Here is a 21,793-nt window from a genome sequence, read left to right as displayed (position 1 = left end):
TGGAATCTTAAAGTGTAGTTTCAGCTGATGCGGAAGATTGGTTGCTTCAGCAGATTTATTCCTCAGATCCAGTACCCTGTCTTCTGTTCTTCAGTTATTTGCTGATAAAACTGTTTCCAATAGTGTCCATCCATTTTGTGTGCCCAAGTTGACACAACTTACAAACACTTTTTTAACCTCAAGAAGATGAGTTCTTCCCCTCTAAGTTCCATCGCCTTACTACAAAATTTAAAGTTGAATGGCTGGTTTTCAGTAACCTTGAGACTTCTGTTCTAAAATGTTAATTTTATTCCAGTTTGTCCATGGGCATTGGGTAACTGTTACCAGTACCGCAGTGCCATGCAAGAAGGCTGAGGAAGCCTTTTTTCTGGGGCTGCCTTGGGATTTCCTTCCATGTTGTTTCCTAGCAATGCCTGTGGAGACACCCTTCAAAGCTACTCATAGTTTATGGTACAGGATTCACATAAACAAGAAACAGGAATAGAATCAAAGGGAAGAAGACATTGTGGGGAAACAACCCATCCGGTCTGCTCCTCCTGCCTAAACCACACCTGGTTTCACTTTGTCTGGAAGCAGGTGATGACAGTGATGACATATACCTACAGATACCTGCAGATGAATCACATAATTCTTGGAGATGCATCCTTCTTCTAACCATCCTACCCTCCTGACAGGGCAAAGGGAGGTACATACCAGTACCAATACTGCTGACACCCCAAACTGCTTCTGTGGACTCATGATGTTTGGGGTTAGAGCCACCTGCTTTGCTTTTGTAATTTTAGGGATCACAAAGTGGCATCTGGGTGCCATCTTAATGTTTTTTTCCGTATAACTGAAGTTTCGCGTGCTTTACTGACTCAAACCATTCACAACCATTTTTGCCAGTGCAAATATGGTGTAGTAACATATTCAGAGACAAATAGCTCTGTGGAAAGCAAAGTTAGCCTGGCATATGGACTACCTCTGCACAGATTCCTCCCATGACAAATCACAGTGCTACTGTGGCACATATGGACCCATTGTACATGAACAATCATCAAACCCATTTACTAAATCAGCACAAAATATTTTTAGCTATACCAAGCACAGAATTTTATTGTAACACCATCAGAAAAGACATTCAAATGTATCTGCAAAAGTTTCCATAAACTGATTTTGGATTATATCTTTACAAGTGTGACTAAAAACTCTTCCTGGCTAGCTTGGATGAACATCACAGCCAAGAATAGTGAAGGGACATCCTTCGTTTCAGTTTCTAATTGAAATCCAAATCCTGCTCAGGCTGCCCAGGTATTTCTGTGCAATTCTTCCGAGCCCATGGTGGCCAGCTTTGGAGTCATCCATCTGAGAGTGCATCTCATACAGTGTGGGTGAAATTTGTCTCACCTGTTAACACAGCACACCCAGGTTGTACTGGCATGTCTACTACACCCTAGGAGGAGTCAAATAACAGCACAGGAGTGGATGAGCCATCTGAGAGAAGAAGAATACAACGAAAAAGGAGTAACTGCCAACAAGGAGAGGTTGAGTAGCACCTTCTGTTTGAGGAACAGTATTTCTAAGTTCTTAAAGAATAATATTTATGCCTCGGTATGTCTATACTTCGAGCCAAAAACCATGACTGGTGTTGATGTCGACACATTAAACTCAGTTGCTGAATGGCCACGAAACCTAGCTGGAAGCATAAAATAAATATTTATAGGGATGACACAAGACTCGGCACTGCGCTCTTGTGGCTTAGCTGAGAGCGTGACTCAAGCTGAGTAAATCAGAGTTATCTCAGACACCTCTAGATGAGGTGTATTCATGTCTCTGAGCTGGCATACCCTCAACTTGTCTTAAAAACTGTGTGCCATTTCCAGGTGAGAATTACTGATGCGTATCTGGGACCTCCTGAGATAGTGCTGCTGTCAAGATGAAAATCTCTTTGAGAGGGCTGGTTGTTTTTTTCTGAGATGACACCAAACTGTCTCCAGCTTCCTTGGGAGCAGAGAGGTTCTCCAGTTTCCAGCAGTTCCTTTGGAGGCTTTGGTTTTTTTAAAACTGTTCCTTAATCAGAACTGCTTGTGTAATTCTGATGATATGACTGTGTAACAACAGACTCTTTTGTCTGATATAAGTAGAATACAACCCTAACAGCCTAATCAGGCACAGGATGCCATCTTAATGCAGCCTGCTATTAAAGTATTTCTAGGCGATATTCTCATGTATCCCAAAGACATGATTTTGGTGTTTTCTTCAAAACACAGTGTGTGAGGTTCAGCCAGCCCCTTGTGCACAGGGACAACACGGACATAAATTGAGGAAAAAAGTAAAGTGGATGTATTTATTTGAATATAAAAATACATCTGTGTGAAATACTGGCATAGTCTAACCCTAACAACAACACTCTGCATATGTATTCTTTGACGGAGTCCTGAAGCACAAACGCTTCCCATTGCAAAGGCATTTTTATGATGGCATTAACCATGTAAGATGCTGATTCTGGTTCCAGCTACTGGGACATATCCAGGCCCTATGTGTATAGGTGCATTTGTAATCATCAGTTAATACAGGGATGTAAGGGAGAGAGGTGTGAAGAAAGGCTGGAATGGAACAAAAAGAGGATGCTAATATTAGGCTGCAGCATGATTTTTATTAGGAACAAGAAATGGCATTTGCACTAATAACAAATAAAACATATTGAAGGAATATGTCTGGTTTCTCAGACCTGATTACAAGCAATTCATCAACAAGCAATGAATGATTCACACAAGGTGCTCTTTTTTCCCTATGGCAAATCTAATTTTGCCGACCAAGTTCTGCTTCGCAGCATGCAGGAAGGCTTTGTTGAGCACATAAGCCTAACACATGGGAGAGCAAAGCAACTTCCCTGATCCAAGTTTTGTTAAATCTTCTAGGTTGAACATAAAAACAGAAAACCAGTACATGTATTCACAGAGAGGCTAAAGCACAAAATGACCCAATTTCTCACCCACACTCTCAGAATGGAAAACACACATTTAGAGAAACCAAGCGCAGGTTTACAGCAATAACATCACAAGCAAAAAGAGCATAAGAAAGACAAGCAGAAGGGCAGTTCCCATAGGTGCTGAGCAGCACCCATAGGTCCCAATGGATAAGGTGGGAGTCGCAGGTGCCCAAGGCTTTGGAGATCTTCACAGCTCAGCTGCACATCCAGGTCTTGCCTTCAGTTCCCCCGCTGTTTCTCTTGCCATCCACACCTTCTGACGTGCTTAACACGGCCCACAGCCCCCATAGCGCTTGCTCAAGAACTGGCTGGAGGAGGACAAGGAGCCCCCGTAGACAAGGGAGCCCTGCAGGCCCCTGGGGCGGCCCAGCCCCACGGGGGTCGAGCTGCCCACGTAGCTCTCCTGAGGGCAGGAGCTGAGGATGGGCCCTGGGAAGGTGATGACCACAGGTGGGGGGTACACCACGGCACGGGAGTCCCCGCAGGAGGTGACGCAGGGCTCGCTCCAGGCGTTGGCAAAGGGCTGCGGGCAGGCCACCTCGCAGGGTGGGGAGCAGCGGGAGCTGAGCTGCTGGCTGGAGGACATCCTTCGGGCAGGGAGCTCAACCTGCAATACACCAGAGAGCCTGAGGCAACCCGTGACTCGCGAGCTGCTGTGCAGACCACCCCGCTCTGCCTCGCCAGCGGCAGGGAGGGGGCAGGGAGGGCTCAGGACGTGCCATGTGGAGTTGCTCTACTAAGGCTCAGGTGCTTTTCCTCTCTCTTTCTCTTTCCCCTTCCCTGCCCTCCTTCCTCCCTCCCAGGTAGCTCCCCTGTGCCCTCCCAGTCACTCCGCATGCTGAGCACTGCCCAGGCTTGGCCACCCCGAAAAACGACCTGTGACAAACAAGCTGGACATCACCCATCACCAGGTTTTGCAGCAAAACCCACTACATCTACCAAAGCCTGCAAAAGAGGTGCATTTTTAAGGAAAAAGAGGCATAAGCAAGACAAGCAGAGTATTTCTGAAAGATTCAGTTAAACCTACTCAAGTGCAATGCTTTAAGTCAGAAAGGTTAAGCGGGGTCAGACTTACTCAAGGCACCAAAGAGGAGAAGTAAAGAGCAGCCGTCTGAAGCTATCTATGCTGTGAGCCCTTTTTATACCGTTTCTTGGGCTGCCCGCTGGTCTATGACACCTCTTTAATAAGATCTTAATTGATTCCCAAACACACAGATTACACGTCACTCCTCAACTCATTCATGCAAAAAGTTTGCTCACTGTTAGCAAGTATTACTCAGCTCAGGCTTTCCTCAGTGTCTCACAGGTTCCTCCTTCTTAGAAATCACTCAGCTGTCTTCCCCAGGTTTGCAGTATGTCTATTAATTATTTTCTTACAGATACTGAAGCTTGTGTTTTCATACTCTATTATGTTCATTTCAATGTTCTAACTCCAGATATATTTTTACCTTCTTAGGGACCATTATTACATTTTCTCTGGGAATATCAAGGAATATGCAAGACTTTTAATCCCTTTCCTGTCCTGCTGCAGGTCAGTGTTGAGACACTGCAAACACCCAGGCAAGGTGTGGCATTGCAGCCATCTCCTATAGGGGTTAGGAGTTTCATGTTCAGCTCCCTCTGCTTTCAGCCATGGTCCCTCAGGTATGCTCTTGCAATAAGGTCTCTCCTTGGGGACAAAAAGAAGCACACGGGGCTAGACCCCAACCTCAGGTGGCCCGTAACACACGATAAAACTTCCTGCTCCCCTGTGTGCCTTTAAGGGATTGTCTTGCTCTAGTCTATTCACATCCAAGTAAAAAAACCCTCACTATTCTAATAGTTTTTGAAGGATTTTCCTCACATCAGACACAGAGTCCTAATACTGCCACGGCCAGAAGGATGTGCTAGCCTGCATAAATTGAGGTGATGGTGTGAATGGGACATGAGAGGGAATGTGCAGTTGTGGTTTCCTATTCAGAGGCAAAAGAAAATACGGAACATCTGCAAGAATTCACAAAACAAATCACCTCTGTGCTTAGTGTGCTGTATCAGTGTGTAGTTGGGATGAGGAACAAGGCAGATGGAGTAAATCTCCCAACTTTATTCCAAGTATAAGCACTATAGTGCTTCAGCTCAATACCAGCAGTGATTTAGAGAAGAAAATCAGCCTACAGTGCACTGCACTACTTGTGATACTGGGGAGTGCTTGAAAAATACTGGTTATGCAAAGCAATTGCGTAAATAAGGTAGTTTTCAAAAATATTTGTCACATTGTTAAAATCAGCAAAATGCTGCAGGAAGTGAGACTGCTTCGAAAAGTTTAAGGAAGAAACAAGAGGGTGTTGGAAGAAACTGATAATTGTCCGAAGATTAATAAAACAGTCATAGAAGCCTGGGGAGTGACATGCATTGATGTGTTTTGTAACAAAATAAACCTGAAACACAACGGATGTCTCAACCGCTCCAGGCAATCAGGAGATGGTATATAAGGGCTTCTGGCTCAGAATTCATCAGATCGCAGAGATTCCTCGCATCTCCGCTTCGTTGATCCAGGTAAGTCTGATCCCTTCATTACCTTCCTTATCCTTAGGTACAGTGGGTTTGTGTTATTTTTAACCAGCTCCTGCACAGGCAGTCTGAACCGCAATGGTGTCAGCACCTAGCTTTGTATGAAGACGCTTTTTCCTTGATATTCTCACCGGCAAACAGGGCAGCTGCAGATCTGTCCAAGTTGCACCGCAGCTGCTGCAACAGGGGTTCAGCCAAGATGGGGCTCAGTCCATGTGCTTCTACTCTTGAGCTCAGGGTGAACTCACTGGTGCACTTGGGCACAGCTTCTCAGCTGGCCTGGGCAGTGCTCAGCGTGCAGAGTGACTGGGAGGGCACAGAGGAGCTACCTGGGAGGGAGGAAGGAGGGCAGGGAAGGGGAAAGAGAAAGAGAGAGGAAAAGCACCTGAGCCTTAGTAGAGCAACTCCACATGGCACGTCCTGAGCCCTCCCTGCCCCCTCCCTGCCGCTGGCGAGGCAGAGCGGGGTGGTCTGCACAGCAGCTCGCGAGTCACGGGTTGCCTCAGGCTCTCTGGTGTATTGCAGGTTGAGCTCCCTGCCCGAAGGATGTCCTCCAGCCAGCAGCTCAGCTCCCGCTGCTCCCCACCCTGCGAGGTGGCCTGCCCGCAGCCCTTTGCCAACGCCTGGAGCGAGCCCTGCGTCACCTCCTGCGGGGACTCCCGTGCCGTGGTGTACCCCCCACCTGTGGTCATCACCTTCCCAGGGCCCATCCTCAGCTCCTGCCCTCAGGAGAGCTACGTGGGCAGCTCGACCCCCGTGGGGCTGGGCCGCCCCAGGGGCCTGCAGGGCTCCCTTGTCTACGGGGGCTCCTTGTCCTCCTCCAGCCAGTTCTTGAGCAAGCGCTATGGGGGCTGTGGGCCGTGTTAAGCACGTCAGAAGGTGTGGATGGCAAGAGAAACAGCGGGGGAACTGAAGGCAAGACCTGGATGTGCAGCTGAGCTGTGAAGATCTCCAAAGCCTTGGGCACCTGCGACTCCCACCTTATCCATTGGGACCTATGGGTGCTGCTCAGCACCTATGGGAACTGCCCTTCTGCTTGTCCTTATGTTCTATTTGCTTTAATGTCAGTTTTCTCAAATGTATCTTTTCCATTCTTAGAAACTAAATTACTGATTATGCAAAGTCTGTTTTCACTGTTACAGCACTAAGCCCTTGTATCACTGAAAACTGGTCCAAGTATGCTTTTAATTGTTTGGGACCATGCATTCTTTTCTTTGGTAATCTTTTATTTTGATACCCATATGTCTAATAGGAAAGATCCATAGATGTCACCTTGTGTGATTTGTCCAGTCCATTTGAAACATGAACCAAGAAAGAAGAACAATGTGCTGAAAATAAATCAGTTTGATGCAGGCTATTAAGTTGGCCCTTTCTGAAAACACTGAAGTCCATCTTGTATTTTTCCTTTACTTTGCTAAAATGTACACTTTTTGTTCCTAATAAACACTTATAATTGCATCCAAATAACATTCATCTGTTTTCTTCTCTGTTTTGGGGTAATGCAACCTCTGCAAACCAAGCGAATCAAACCATCCCCTTATCTTAGGCATCTGTAGATGAGTGTTATGCTCTTACAGACAGTGTTTATTTAATGCCTATGGATTCATTCATCAGGAAACTCTGCTTATAACATGTAGAGCTTGCCTGTGTGCCTGATTTAATCTTTAAAAGGATCCAGGTGTAAGAGAACTGCCCGACCCTTACATAAAATTTTCAAGGCCAGCATGAAGTACTAAATAGCCACTCCAAAAATATTTTAACAGCTGATCCCTACTTTCCTTCCTTTCCATGGTTTTTTACTAGAACTACTGTAATTCCATATACTGTCAATAAAAAGTTAACTAGATTATGTTATGCTTCTATGTAACATAAAGAAGTAAAGAGATAATATTAGATGGTGCACGGCAGCAGAGGAAACTTCCCAGAGACACTTAGAGACAGAATATTAGCTGGTAATGAAACCCCAGTCTAAGATACAGGAAACTTGGATCCAGTCCCCTACTCTGTACTTTCATATCTACCTTTCTTAGACCATAAAATTGCGTCAGCTGGGATCATAAATGCCCAAGAGAAGATATCTTTTGCTAGTTTAACTTCTTATTACTCTGCAAAGTAAAGGAGTCTCCTGGCAGCATCCTAAGAAAAAAGAAGCAGAAATTGGAGCACTAAAGGTCAGCAGAGTCACATTTCAAAGAGCTACTCAGATGACCAGAGAAAACAGCAGTAAAGAAAAATAGATACAGAACAGTCTCAATAAATAGGGAGTAGTGGTCCAGCAGTGTTCAGGGACCAGCTGGAAGCAATAAAAAGTTGCTTTGAGGTAAATAGAACAATGAGCCAAGCAGCCCCTCAGCTGTTGCTTGTTGTTATTCACCCTATTTAGCAGAGTACTGCAGAGCACATAGCCTTTCTTCTCAGCACTTCAGTGGAATTCCAGACCTAGACTATCACGTGGTGATTTCAGTAGAAATAAACAGGGAGGATTGACTATGCAATGAAGATATAGCCAACTATGTCATTCTATGGACTGCTGAGTGTTGCCTGTGCTGTGGCAGGTGAGCTTGGCTAGCTGCTACTTTCCAATAAGCGTCCTATGCTCTCTTGTCACGCTTCCTGCATGCAAGTATCTAGGCATGAAGACAACGGTAAGCCTCCCTTCCATTCCCTGTATTGTCTTCTGTCTCCAGTAATTTTCTAACAGTATGAATTGGTGCAGTGTGAGGTCTAAAGCAGGCATATAACATGGGAAAACTCATTGCTGAGCAGTGGACTAATGTGATGGCTTTGATCAGTTAAGGTCCTCGTTCCCTCCTGGCTACAGGGCTAAACTATGGTGGAAGTGCCACCACTTGGCACAGGATACTTCCTCAGTTGTGTTATTTCATAAAAAGAGACACAAAGCAAAACCAGAATGCTGAAGTTATGATGCAGCCTGATTTTTTTAATGGGTCATAGAGAAGGAAAGTTTACAAAAGCAAAACAAGATCATACAGAAAATGAGGAATTTGAGGGTTTTACAGATGAGGTTTCTTGTTTCAGGAAGATTCATTTCAAGCACAGTGTTCTTCTTTCAGGGCACTGAGTTTGGTGATGGGGTCCAGCTCTCATCTGTTGACATAACTCTTGATTCCCATCAGGCAGAGTCAAGTGGAAGAAATAACAGTAAATAAACTGTTCCGTTATGCTTCTTGTAAAACGATGTTAGGTTGAACATAGAAGGAGTAGTAATGCATCTGAAAATTTGGACCATGGGAAGAATAGAAGAACACATGTATAGCCAAGAAAGGAGACATACCTAAGAAGGTACAAGCACAAATACAATGTGAAGCATTAGCAAGAATCAGCCTTTTTATGTCAGCATCCTAAAAGCCCATTTTACTCTTGAGTTTGGATCTTGCATTCAGTATCCTGACTAGTCTTGGTGCAAGTATACTCCTGCTGGGTTTGGCAGGGCTTGCACCTAGAGCGATAGCAGCTAAATCCCTGAGAATAATAAGGGTATGAGAACTTGCTTTCCTGTGATTGCCCATAAGCAAAAGAGCCTCTGTAGCCATATGATCCCCCATAGCCAAGTGAGCTCCCAATGGCAGCTGGTGCTGAGGATCCCACTATGCTTTCCTGAGGGCAGGAGCTGAGAATTGGCCCAGGAAAAGTGATGACAACAGGGGGTGGGTAGACCACTGCCCTAGAGTCACCGCATGATGTGACACAGGGCTCGTTCCAGGCACTGGCGATGGGCTGTGGGCAGGCCACTTGGCAGGGTGTGGAGCACTGGTAGCTGCACAGCTGTCTGTAGGAGGACATTGTTCTGTGGTGGAAGTGGATCTGAAACACAGAAAGGCAGGAGATTATGTGTAAAGCAATTCAATGGCAGGTCAGAGATTTATGTTCAGGCACTCAAGCATATTTGATGAGGAAGGTACCCACTTGAGTAGCTTCCTGAGCAGAGGAGATGTGGCTTCATCATTCCTGGCTCTCTCTTCCACCTTTTAGTTACACTGCTTAAGTTACATTTATCTTCCAGCATTGCCAGACTCTCAACTCTTCCTAACTTTCATGTGCATATCAAAAACTTTTGACATGTCTATACATAATGTGTCAGAACGTATCCCAAAGGGCTACATCGTAGCAGTGCTTGCTTCGGTTGCCTTCCCTGGTGAAAGAGCACAAACCCTTCTGTACTCCATGAGACCAATGACTGTCTCACCCAGACCCCTTTCTCAGTAATTAAACCACAGGACAGGACTTATAGGACCACCTGTTACACCTACTAAAGCCAAGATCAGGCTGCAGCTCATTTCTGTAATGGCTTTAGGAGCTAAAAGATGTGAATCCTTGAAGCAAGGACTGCAGTATTCCCAGCTCTCTGTGGGATCAGTGAAGTTGCTTTTACAGAGACGCTAGCCCTGTTAGTGCTAGGACATACATTTATGTGGGATTCAGTTAGAGTTATTTTTAAAAGAGCATATGAAAAAGGCGCAAAGAATTAAAAACTTACTCGAGTCCCAGAGGAGAGGTCAGGGTAAGCTGTTGGGAGAGATGTGAGCAGTGTGTGCTTTTTATACTGTTCCTCTGATGCTCTGGAGGATCTGAGGCATCCCTTGCACGTGGTGTTTGATTAGATTCAAACCAGAAGTGATTACACATAATGCCTCACAGCATGTAATTATTTTGCTCACTGTTTGTAGTTATTAGGCAATTCCCTGCTTTCCTTTACACCTTACTATGTCATGCCTCTCTCAACTCTTTGCTCATGTCCAGATTCATTAGATTTCAGCCTCTCTGAAACAATCCCCAGGCTTCACCCTTCTGTAGTAATGAGAGGTAGTTCAGTTACGTTAAAACCATCTGGTTGACAACTGTATTATATTTTATCTCTTTAAAATCCACTCAGAGATGGGGGACAGACTGTAAATACTAACCCTGAAGCTCCAGGGTGCAAGTCTACTTATTTTGCCTGCTTCACATCCCCACTTCAGCTGCCCAGTCAGGGTCTGATATGCCGGCACCAACAAGCCAGCAGATCTGTGTAATTCACTGTGAGGCAGAAAATGAATATTTAGTTAATGCATCGTAGAAATGCTGCTGACTTTAAACCGCACTCCAGACCTGCATGCGCTTCTTGTATGGATCTTTTCCCTTCAACAGCCAAAGCAAAGGGAGATTTACGGTCTGAAGAGAGGTTTTGCTCAGGCTCTAAGAGCTGCTCTTTACTCCCCTCCTTCATTTTTTTTCTCATCTTTGCTTTACAGTTAGATCTATGTGTACTCTGGGACAAACTTCATTCCAAACTTAAGTGCCAGACCCTCATCTGCGCCAGCTGAATGTCACCCCACTGATTTTAGCTGGTCTCAGTTTATATTATGCTCTCCATAATGATTCCAGCAATGTTTTCCTAAAATACTCCAACACAGTTACTTTGCATCTAGCTGTCTCTCCCATGCATGTTTTCACTTCAAGACTCAATATTAATGTTTTCAGAACTGATCAATATCTGTGTTCTTGGACACAGGCAGCCTTGTTTTCAGAAGCCAGTGGCACAGAGCATTTTTCAAGAGGGAATCAGAATTTGTTCAAGATGTCTCGAGTTGCATGAGAAAAATCAATGATCGCTCTAGAAGATGTCTTCAAGAAGGATCTCAGTGATGCTGAGAAACCAATAAATCCTTTATCCCTCAACTCTTCCTGTTGCCCATACAGTCTAGGAGACACATATGGAGAGGGGAAGCTCCATCTGATTTTGTTCATTATCACTGCCTTCTAATAGGATTCTCCAGGGCAAAGTGTTAAGTAGCAGTGACCTGATGGCCATCGGGGCTCGACTCCTTGAGTAACACAGTCATCAGTCAAATTGACAGTGGCCAGTCATCTGGGGGGTGCAAAGGATTCAGCTCACGGACCCTCAGCAAGTAAGGAATTACAGCAATAAATTCCATTGGGTGTTATTGTGGCATCACGGACCATGAAGCCAGGAGCCTAATACTATTTAAGATGGAGAAGCATGTAAAAGTCAAACAACCACAAAAAAAGAGCTTCAGTCATTCCCACCCAAAACCAGCAAAGGGAGTGGATTGATACCAGGAAGGAGCTGGTCACTGAATTTTTTAAAGGAAGCAAACCAGGAGATGTGTAACAACATGAGGAAGCAGGGAACACTGCAGTAACTAGGATAAGTCAGAAAATATTTTGCATCATCAAAATGAGCTGAATATGCAACAAAATCAGTTGGGGAAAACAGCAGGTCCTCATGAGCAAGGTTGTTTCATATACACAAGGACTTTAAGTGGAAAATAGTGCTCAACTGTCAAATCTTTTTCCGGACAATCCTCTTGTTATATGATCCCTGTTAACTTGGCTAAGATTAAATTTACTCAATAGTTTCCCAAGTATTGAAATGCAGATAGAAGAGCAGCTTTAATGGTTAATGGTATATTCTGCTAAAACCATGATTCTTGTAAGAGTTTGACATGAGTCCATCTCCAGGGAAGCCTTTTCAGCCTTTTCAACTTGAAGCAGTCTGTGAAAACATGTTTATAAATTATTAGGCAGGGACTTATATGACAGCAGAAGATTGCTCAGGATGCCCCATTGCTCTTATTTTCACATGGGTTAATTTTTATGCATAATCTTTAAATAGTTTCATAATTCCTAAATCTGGAAGCATTTTGCTGTAGGTGACCTTAGTTTTATATGTTCAGCTTTGGTATAAGGTTGTGAGTACCCTCAGCAAACTTTACCAGCTGACTGACACTCACACCACCCCTGAATTTTCTGCAAGTGTAGAGAATGAAGGTTTTCTAGATGGCCATTTTGAGGTGTAACATCACCAGAGCTGTTTTATTTTTTCCTTAAAATCCCTACCCTGGTCAGAAGAATCGGAGGTAATTTAGGGGTGTGAGGTGGTCATAGGGGGTTTGTAACTATTTAGGGTCACTCTGGGGAAAAACAAAAATGTCAGAGACATTAGAGACCCGTGTCATAGACATGTAACAGCTCTGCTTGCAGGTCTCTAGCTGACACTGAGAGATGCACGAGGAAAACTGCGTAACGATGTGCATCTAAGAGCCATTTCTCCCGAGGTTTCATAGAACTGTGCCACAGATGACACAGCAGAAAATATTATTTACATCTTCAAAGTGCCGGAGTGGTTAAGCTGCACTGAGTAAATCTAAGCAGGGAGCTGGTGGCCACAGTCCTGTCCCTGCCCTCTACCAAGCTGTGGTTTTGTGGACTGGCAGGAGAAAAGCAGATATCCCTGCACTATTCCCCCATGTTCTCTGTTTATTTTTCTTAATCCCAGTTTATTTCTTTCACTGATTTCATCAAAGTATTTGAAGGAAATGCAGCATAGGAAAATAAACAGTAAAGAACAAAACAAAGATGGAATCAGCACAAGGCACGAAGGTGATGGCGGTGCAGACTGCTGGGATTTTGAGTGGTCTGCTTTGCTCTACCTTACTTCTGGCTTCCGCCTGAAAGAATTTATTGCTCTCTTAAGTGATCCTTGTGGACTTAATGGCGACAGGCCATCTCCTATGAGCGAGGCCCAGTGCATGCGATGCTTGGCTGTGTCAGTAGCTTCTCCTTGCCCTTTGTGATGCTTCTGTAAAATTGTATGACCCACTGTTGGATTTTTTTTTTTTTTAATTTCCATGATTATTTTATTTATTCTGGATGGAGACAGCTTTTTTGCCTTTCCTCTGGCCTGGGAGGACAGGACCTGCTGCTGAATGTAAAACCCACCCAAATTCTAACTGTAACAATGGCAGGAATAGGCACACCTGTATTTTCCTTCCCGGCTCTTCCTCTGAATCAGAAACTGATGCGAAGACAAACACTTTGCCATGATGTCTCAATTGTCTTTCCTGTAACAACCACCTAGACCGCAGGTGTGTTGTGAAAATGCTGTCTTTTAAAGCAAGAACTGCATTCCTAACTGTGTAGTCTCTGGCCGGGGGAAGCCACACCTGCACCCGCCCGGCAGCCGGCTTTGTGCAGGGCGAGGTCCCAGCGAGAGCGGGCTCACAGTGCTTCCCAGTGGTATTCGCTCCATGGCTGGTGTCCAAAAGGCAGACGCGCATCCCACTTGCCTGTTTTGCTACCCATCACAATGACACGTATGCCCCAGGATAGCACCCTGGGTGTGTTTGAACCTGTGTGGTCCAGGACTTTTAGGAAGTGGGCAAACATCACCCATGGGGTAGGATGTGGAGGGAAGAATAGGTCTGACAAACCTTTTTGAGAAGATGCTGGAATTCTACCACTGTATCCACGATCCGTGCAGGGCGTTATGCTCGGCATTGCTGTCTTGGGTCTCCAAGGCCATATCATGCGCTGACCACTCAAAACAAGGCTGTAGCTTGTGGTTTTTGTCTTGGCTGATAAACATGTCTACAATGTGGTTAGTTAAGCCCAGCTATGACGGGACTTCAAGCACCTCAGCATGTGGAAAACTTAATGTTTTCAAGACTGCACAAGTCAGACCATCAGAGATTTTGACTGTCATTTCAGGAGAGGAAGAAGTCAGTAATCCTCATCAGGCTTGCTGTCTCAGGGTGCATTTATCTCTCTGTTCAGGGGAAAATGCCTCTGTGAGCTGCTTGTGGCAAGGAGTGAATAGAGATCCTTTTGCTGCACTCTGAATCCTGAAGTTTGCCCATGCTTTCCAGGATCCCCTTGCCCCTTCCTTTTAGAAGGGACACTGGTTACTCCTAGCCTAGGACACCTCTGCCTGGTGTAGACCTACCTTCCTAAAGATGCTGATCCCACAAGGCACGTGCTAGAAACCAGAAAATACAGGTTTATTACTTCCCATACCCACTGCTCTGTCACTCTACTGTGCTCACTCTGGCAGCAGGAACTGCGACTTGGCCCTGCAGGATCCTCAGACCTTCAAGTGTCATGGATAAGGTACCATCCACCTTGTAAACACAGAAAAAGGTCGTAGATGTCCAGATTGTAGGCATCCTTCACCACCCCTTGTTCTTCATCATCCCTTTGAGAATATGCCCTAACTCAGATGACCATTAACGCTGCATTGGCAGCCTTGACTATCTATCATCCATCTGGCTTTTTAAAGATTTAATTCCAGAGGTATTTCACAGGACCAAGGAGAATTGTTGCAAGACTTGGAGAGTCCAGTGTGAGGACTCCCCCCTGCTGCATCCCAGGCCTGACAGATCCTGGGGGGTTGGGGTTTTACACATTAAACTAATTTCCTTTAAACTGATCTTCTAGATCACGGCATACTTTGGGTGCACAGCACAGCCAAATTCTCAACTGATTTCTTCTGCCTCCAAGTTAACCTTTTCCTTTTGCAGTTTTGTGCTATATTAAACGCTTTCCCCGGCAGGTAGAATACTGCTTTGTGTAAGCCTGTGTAACGCCCACATGAAATGGGAAATTACAACTGATGATTTCTAGAAGAGGTGATTAAGACATAGGCCAAATAATTTACCAAACATTTCTTGGCAATTAACTAAGCCTCTGGGAGGAGATCTCGGGCATGTCTTGTACTTGTTAGTGTTATTATTTATAATTATAATTCTATTATCTCTTAACTTATGTAAATGAGGTTGGCGCCTAGATACCATGAAAATAGAGAGCTCAGACAGTCACTGCTGTCAGGAACCAATAAATGAAACCAACTAGTTTTAGGTATGGTGAAAGGAAGGATTGCCATCCCCACTGGAGAGAGCCTCCTGCAGCAAGCACAGGCGGCAGGTTTTTCTCAGCCCAATGCATGCAGGACAATGAGGGTGTCTAAAAACCTCTCCCCAAATTCTTGGCAAAGGTGGTACTGGAAATGTGCTCCAGGCCACTGTGCCTTAACCGGGACATCTTTATCTTGCACTGGGTCTACACTTGGTGTTATTTTCTGTTTTCCATGTGGTAGTCTCCCTACTAGGTTCAGGAGCAGGACCAGGGTAATCTCTCTGTTTATAATAAAGAGCAAAGAAAACAGCGTTTCCATCCCTCCTGATAAATCCACAGGAGTGCAGATTACAGCTCAAAGTAGGGCAGGGACATGGTTCTTCAAATGAGTTTTGCTGTCAAGAGGGAATAATCAATGTAATCTAATTCAGCTGTCCAAACACTAAATGCTGTAAGCAATATTTTTGACGTGTAAATACTTTAAGATCATCAAATTTAAACGTAGGTGCAGGAGGCCCCCAGTGTTTGACCCCTCACTGGTTTGCAGTCTGTTACATCAGGTGAGGAACTGGGTACGATTTTTCCAGCTGTAATTTTATTACAAACTCCTGTACATATCTAGACCAGGATCCGCTCTCTGAAAGGGCCCAACGTGATGTTTCAGAACAAAGGAGTTCATAGAGCCATAGAATGCCCTGAGCTGGAAGGGACCCAACAAGGATCGTCACGTCCAACTCCTGCCCCTGCACAGGACAGCCCCAAATTTCCACCATAAAATGTGTTAGTATGTTGTGAAAAGCGGCATGTTTTGGAGTAACTTGTGCATGAGGCTAATTCCTTCCTAGCATTTCTAAGCAAGGGTTTCCTTGCCCTTTTTCATATTATTTTTAACTAGGGCAATATATAATAATATTTACCAGGAATGAAGTGGAATAAGAAGACTTCTGCAGCATGTAAGTCCCATTTCCCCCCTCTCCACCATCCCTTCACAATAGGCTGTAGAAGCTCACTATCAACATCAGAAAGGCCCTTATATCACAGAGCTGCTTCTCTGTAGCTGTGAACAGGGTGATCACCATAACTGAAGCGCCTGAGGCCTCTGGTCTATAGATTGTTTCCCCCCTCCTATTGAGGAAAAAGAGTCAGGGTAAAAAGGGAGCAGAAATGTACCTTGCCAAGGTGGTATAAAGGTCTCTAGGTTTCTTCTCCCTTTGCACCTAAAAGGTTTGAAAACGTTTACACCAAACATGACAATATCAATATGTTATTTAAAAAAAAAAAAATCTATTTTGTCACATCAGCAATCCTCTGTTCTACGGATCTGAGTTATGTGCTTTGAAGCTTGGACAAGTGGAAGCAGGAAGTTAATTTCTGCAATGAGTAGAAAGAAACTAAGGGTGAATACTGACCCTATTTTGAGATGAAAGATTTCCATAGGCTGCAATATGGATGTGATACCACTCAAATAATTGCTTAACAGCAAACAACGTGCAAAGATTCCTCCACCCCTTGACGTGACAAGTGCAGGAAAGTTTGTTTTGTAACTAGGAAGGACCGCATGCCCGAAGCATGGCTCAGACCCTGGGGCTGCTCTGAGGAACCATATAAAAGTGGTTGGGGCACCGAGCTTTTTCAAACCATTCTTCTTGGCTTCTCCTTGGTGGTGAACTGAGTAAGTCTGACTTCAGTTAAATCTGTTCTATGGCTTTAAAAGCCACTTTAATAAGAGTTTTAATTTATTTTTGTCTGAGAACTTAATATGTCTTTGTCTATTATTGGAAGAATGTTACTTTCATAAGAAAAAGACTCTTGTTTCAGCTTGGTGGTTTTGGAGGTTTGATATGGAAAGCGTGGGGCTTCAAGAGCTGCTAGCATGTTACAGAGGAAGAATGCTTAATGATTTTATCTATGCCTGGGAGTGCTTTGCAAATGAAGACAATAGTTTTAGGAACAGTTTCAAATACATTTTTGCTAGGTTAATCCTCACCTGTCCTTAATGAGGCTTTGGTGACTTCTAACAGGTTATCTAGTCTTATTTATTTCTGCGTATGAATTGCAAACACACTTTATACTTACCTATAGAAGAGTAATTTTCTGAATATTTTATGGTTTGAATAAATGAGGGCTCCCCTTTGCAAATGCACCTGCCCTGTCACCCTTGACCCGTGCTCTCACCACTCTGTGTGTTTCAGGCTTACTTCCAGCGAGGAAGATGACTTCCTACAGGCAGGCCTGCTACTCACCCTGCGATGCGATCTGCCCCCCGCCATACGTGAATGCCTGGAATGAGCCCTGCGTCACCTCCTGCGGGGACTCCCGTGCCGTGGTCTTCCCACCACCCGTGGCCATCACCTTCCCAGGGCCCATCCTCAGCTCCTGCCCTCAGGAGAGCTACGTGGGCACCTCCGTCCCAGTGGAGATAGGCAGCTCCTTTGGATATGGGAGCTCCTTCGGGTCTGGCACCTCCCTGGGGGGCAGGTATTCCTACCCCTGCTATTCCCGCAGGTACACGACTTACCGTAGTGGGAGCTGCGGGCCCTGCTAAGCCCTACAGGGAGTCCCTGGGGAGCCGGACCCAGCAGGGACCAGATCAAAGTCCCAGCCCTTAAGTGAGCAGAGGGACGTGGCTTTCAGAGAGGCAGCATACTGGCTGCAGCAGGGGTCCTCAAGAGCTGGGCACACTCAGGCACCCTGAGAAACAAGCCTAGACACTATTTCCCTTCCTGTTGGATTAGGTATCTGCCAACAAGATCCCAACTCTGTGTTTGATGGGTCATTTATTTGAGAAATATAGGAAAAGCCTTAATTTAAATTCAAGTGGTTTATAGAAGACTAAGCATCAGTGTAAATTAGATCCTGTTTATTCTAGCCTCTCATATGGACTGATGTTTCATGGCTTTTGGTGTATAGTGGAAAAGTTTCTCAAAGCTCCAGTTTGATTCTGGGACCTACCCTGTTTGACATAATCTGGGACTTAAAATACAAAACAAAACAAAAAAACCAAACAGGTGAAAACCAAACTTGACTCTGAAATCCTGCAAATGCAACAAAGACAGAAGATCATCTTGCAGACTGCAGCCCCTGAAGAAGACAACAGCATCCATCCCCCAGTAAACCCTGCAAATGTATCCTGTACTCTCTAGATTGCCATGTTTTGCTGCTATGAAACCCTTGTCCTGTTTCAATTAAAGTTTATATTGCATCACTACCTTCACCTTCTGGTTGCCTTTTCTCCTCAGCTTAAAACTATTGCACAATGATGTTAAAATGATGCCTCGCTTGAGACCCAGGCTCCTCTGGGTGTTAATCAACAGCAAAGGATGAGGTGTCGTGGTGGTTGTGGGTGTGTTGTTCACTTATCCACAAAATGTGGACATCCCTGAAATCTTTTGTAAGGATTTGTGGTGAAAGGGGTAGGATTAAACAATGGTGCTAGACTGCCTGGATCAGAGGTTATCTTTATCCTCCCATTAGCTTGCAAAGAGAAAGGAGTTGCCCTCAGTATGATCACTACATCTTAAAAGCATATTTGCTGCTTCGAGTCTTCTGCTAATTGCAAAGGCCAGTACCAGGACTAGATTTCCATTTCTATCCTGGGAAAGCCCTGGCTTCAGCTTCTGCATGGGGCTGGACCCAACAGCACAGGAGCAGTGGTGTGCCGTGGGTATGGGTTTAGCATTATTTTCTTCGGCTATTCTCTGCCATTCTGTTTTTGCTAAAACTGAAGGGCCAAGATTCTTATTTCCAAAGTAACTGAGTACTTGTGACTGGAGGAAAACTGCCTTTTGGTGACTACTAGAAACTTACTGTATCATCTGGAAGAGAAATACGGAGCTCAGAAGGAAGAGAAGACTTTTCGTTGAAACAGAGGTAGGTAGAATGAACACCAGGTCAGTGCTATGCAATATGGCTTTTAATAGGCATGAGAAGCAGAGCTAACAGTTGCAGTAACACAGCGAATAAAGACAGGCACTTCAGGACCCTTTATATCACAAAGTTTGTGATATTAAGTCCTGCATTTGGTATGAGAATTCCTGCTTTCCACATTACAGCTGTATAATTTATTTTCTATGTCCTATTTTTACCCCTTTACAATATATTCATTTTAAAGTAGACATACTAAGGCAAATGCGGTTTCCATTACTTTTGTACTGTAGCACTGTGGAAGGCCACAAAACAACATACAAATTCCTATGAGACATTAAACTGAATGTTGTTTAACCTCAAGGGTGTTGAGGACACCTCGATATTTGCAGTGCACAGGTCCGGTTTTGTACCTGAACATCCAGCCTACCCCCAGGAACAGTGCAATAAATGCAAAGGTGGAAAAGTATAAACAGGAGATGCCAAAAGCCTAAAGTGTAAAATGGAAAATATGCTTATAGGTTGAGTTGGTTATATTTTTCTAATAAACAGCAAGTTTGCTCCAAGATGGAGTTTTAGAGCAATTAAAATTTTCAGCTAAAGTAGTCTAAATGGGGAGACAGAGTTTTGAAAAGGACAAGTGGTTAAAAAGATTCTGAACTGTTTAACTTTGACAGCTCTCTTAGAAAAATCAAGTTTACTCTCTGCTTTAAATTTTAGAAGTTCAGATTTTAAAAGGAATTTTTTTTTCCAGGTGGATTTTTTTTCTTCTTTATAAAATTCTTTTTCTATTCTGGACTGTGACTAAAATTTTTTTTTTTGTTGGCCTGCATGTGTTTGTGTAGTTATGCAGTTTGCCCAGCTCTACCTATTTTTCTGGGCACTGCTGAGAGCTCACTGCTCCTGCTGGCTTCGGTCAGAGCGGTGAGCTCTCAGCTCGGCTCAGGCTCAGTTTCCCATCCATGATTTTCTGCCATGTTTTCCACACCCTGGTTGCTCTGTGCAGTGAAATCCTGTCAAGTATTTAGCATGGCCCACAGCTTCCTCAGCTGTAGGTGCTGTACCAGAGGTAAGAGTATGGGCTACAATTTCCCCTTCCCAGTATGAGTATCCAGAATTGTAAGACCTGGTGTAATTACATGCACCCCCATAACCATTTAGGCCTCCAAACAGAATGGAGCCCCTTAAGGCAACAGCATTTCCATAGACCCTGTAACGAAAACAGCCCCAGAACCAAATGGGTGGCCAATGCTGAGCGGTCCACGGCTGCCCACGACACTTTCCTGCGGGAAAGAGCTGGAATCAGTCCCGGGAAAGTCAGGACAATGGGTGGTGGGTAAATGGCAGCTCTGGGGTCATTGCAAGATGTCACACCCAGCTCGTTGCAGGTGTTGGCTGAGGGCAGGTCACCTCACGTGGGCTGCTGCGTGGCATGCGTGGGTCTCCGCAGTCAGGCATCGCTCTGGAAAGTGGGGGAATCTGAAACACAGGGAGGCGATCAGAATAATACCCGATCCCTTGCAATTGGCGCACGGCTCCTTGCAGTGAAGGCTGTCACCCGCCAGTCTCTTCCTGCTCCTGGGATGAACAAACAATGTGAGCAACAGAGGAGTTTAGAGGGCAGCTGGGTGCTCTGCTCAGGCTTGTGAATGGATTGCTTTCTGTAAATAGCCAGCCTAAAACAAGCAAACAAAACAAAAAACCCTCAGCAAGTTTCATCCTAATTCCAAGCTAGACCTGATTCTTTCTGTTTTAAACCACTGTTAGAAATTCTGGCTACTTCAGAGCTCAGCAGAAGCCCTAACTGAGCACAGCTGTGTTAAATCCCTGTGGTCGTGCCTGGAGCCAGTGCAGAATCAGGAGTCTGCCCTCAGGAGCTCTCCGATGGGATGCCCTCTATTTATTAGGTGAGTTCCTGTGTCCCTCAGGGCACTGACTGCAGTGCATCCTCTTGCCCCAAGGTGTAGATTAACTACAGAATAAGAAGCTCCTTTCACAGAAATATTTGTGGTCAAAGAACCTACTACAGCAAATATTAGCACAACTACAGTGGTAAATGGTATCAGACAGGGCTTGAAGGTAAAATGTCTTGTTCTATAAAGAAGAAGAGAGCTGCTATTTGAGATTGCACCTGGGATCAGCCTGTCCTACTGCTTTCTCACAGATATTCTAGTTTCTCTTAATTTTCTGAAAAAAATATTCAGTGCCAGTGTGCCTGTTTATGGAGTTATTTTTCTAGGATAGATTTGTGCCCTACTCTGAAAACTGAGCCTTTCTATGTATTTCCACCTGCCCAGACATTAAACACACACAGGAGGCATGAATTTGTGTATCCATGAAGGGCGGAAAATGGTTACAGTTTTAAACTTCCATCGCATATATGAAAGAATGAACATTTGATTAGATGAGAATCTGGCCAAGTAACCATCCTAAAAAAATAATCTCCAGTATCAAAGTATTTCTATAGTGAGACTGTAGAAAGTAGAGGAGAGAATTTAGACCCGCATGTATGCAATGGAAAGTGTCTAAAACCCATACAGGTCTCTAAGTTCCACATTATCTCCCCAAATCCACATCTGTCAAAGCCCACAACAGACTGCTTGCAGTAAAGACTTGTTTATAGCAGACAGCTATGGCAATTCTGAGAGTAACAAAGCTTTGCACTAAAACTAAAGATGCCACAGTCAGAAGAATAAGCCCAATCAGACTAACTTAATCCATGGAAGAAAGTTAGGAGAAGCAGGTAACAGCCTT

At 44.6% G+C, this 21,793-nt stretch overlaps 1 protein-coding gene across 1 annotated transcript; it reads left to right on the top strand.

The window, feature by feature from the left end:
• The first annotated feature begins 5,342 nt into the window (after window positions 1–5,342).
• Window positions 5,343–6,994, top strand: LOC142048333 (feather beta keratin-like). Its single transcript, XM_075075086.1, has 2 exons — window positions 5,343–5,506; window positions 6,047–6,994. Exons 1-2 carry the CDS (start codon window positions 5,432–5,434, stop codon window positions 6,386–6,388), a joined length of 417 nt encoding a protein of 138 aa, XP_074931187.1. The 5' UTR covers window positions 5,343–5,431; the 3' UTR covers window positions 6,389–6,994.
• Window positions 6,995–21,793: the final 14,799 nt, after the last annotated feature.

Source organism: Phalacrocorax aristotelis, chromosome 25, assembly GCF_949628215.1.
Source record: "Phalacrocorax aristotelis chromosome 25, bGulAri2.1, whole genome shotgun sequence".
Classification (NCBI taxonomy): domain Eukaryota; kingdom Metazoa; phylum Chordata; class Aves; order Suliformes; family Phalacrocoracidae; genus Phalacrocorax; species Phalacrocorax aristotelis.
This window is presented reverse-complemented; position numbering and strand designations above follow the sequence as displayed.

Bases quoted from the DNA above. Each gene is read 5' to 3' on its own strand.
- LOC142048333 (XM_075075086.1), top strand. From the start codon at position 5,432: ATGGTATATAAGGGCTTCTGGCTCAGAATTCATCAGATCGCAGAGATT. The intron at 5,507-6,046 runs GTAAGTCTGATC...GGTGTATTGCAG, and splicing joins TCTCCGCTTCGTTGATCCAG to GTTGAGCTCCCTGCCCGAAG.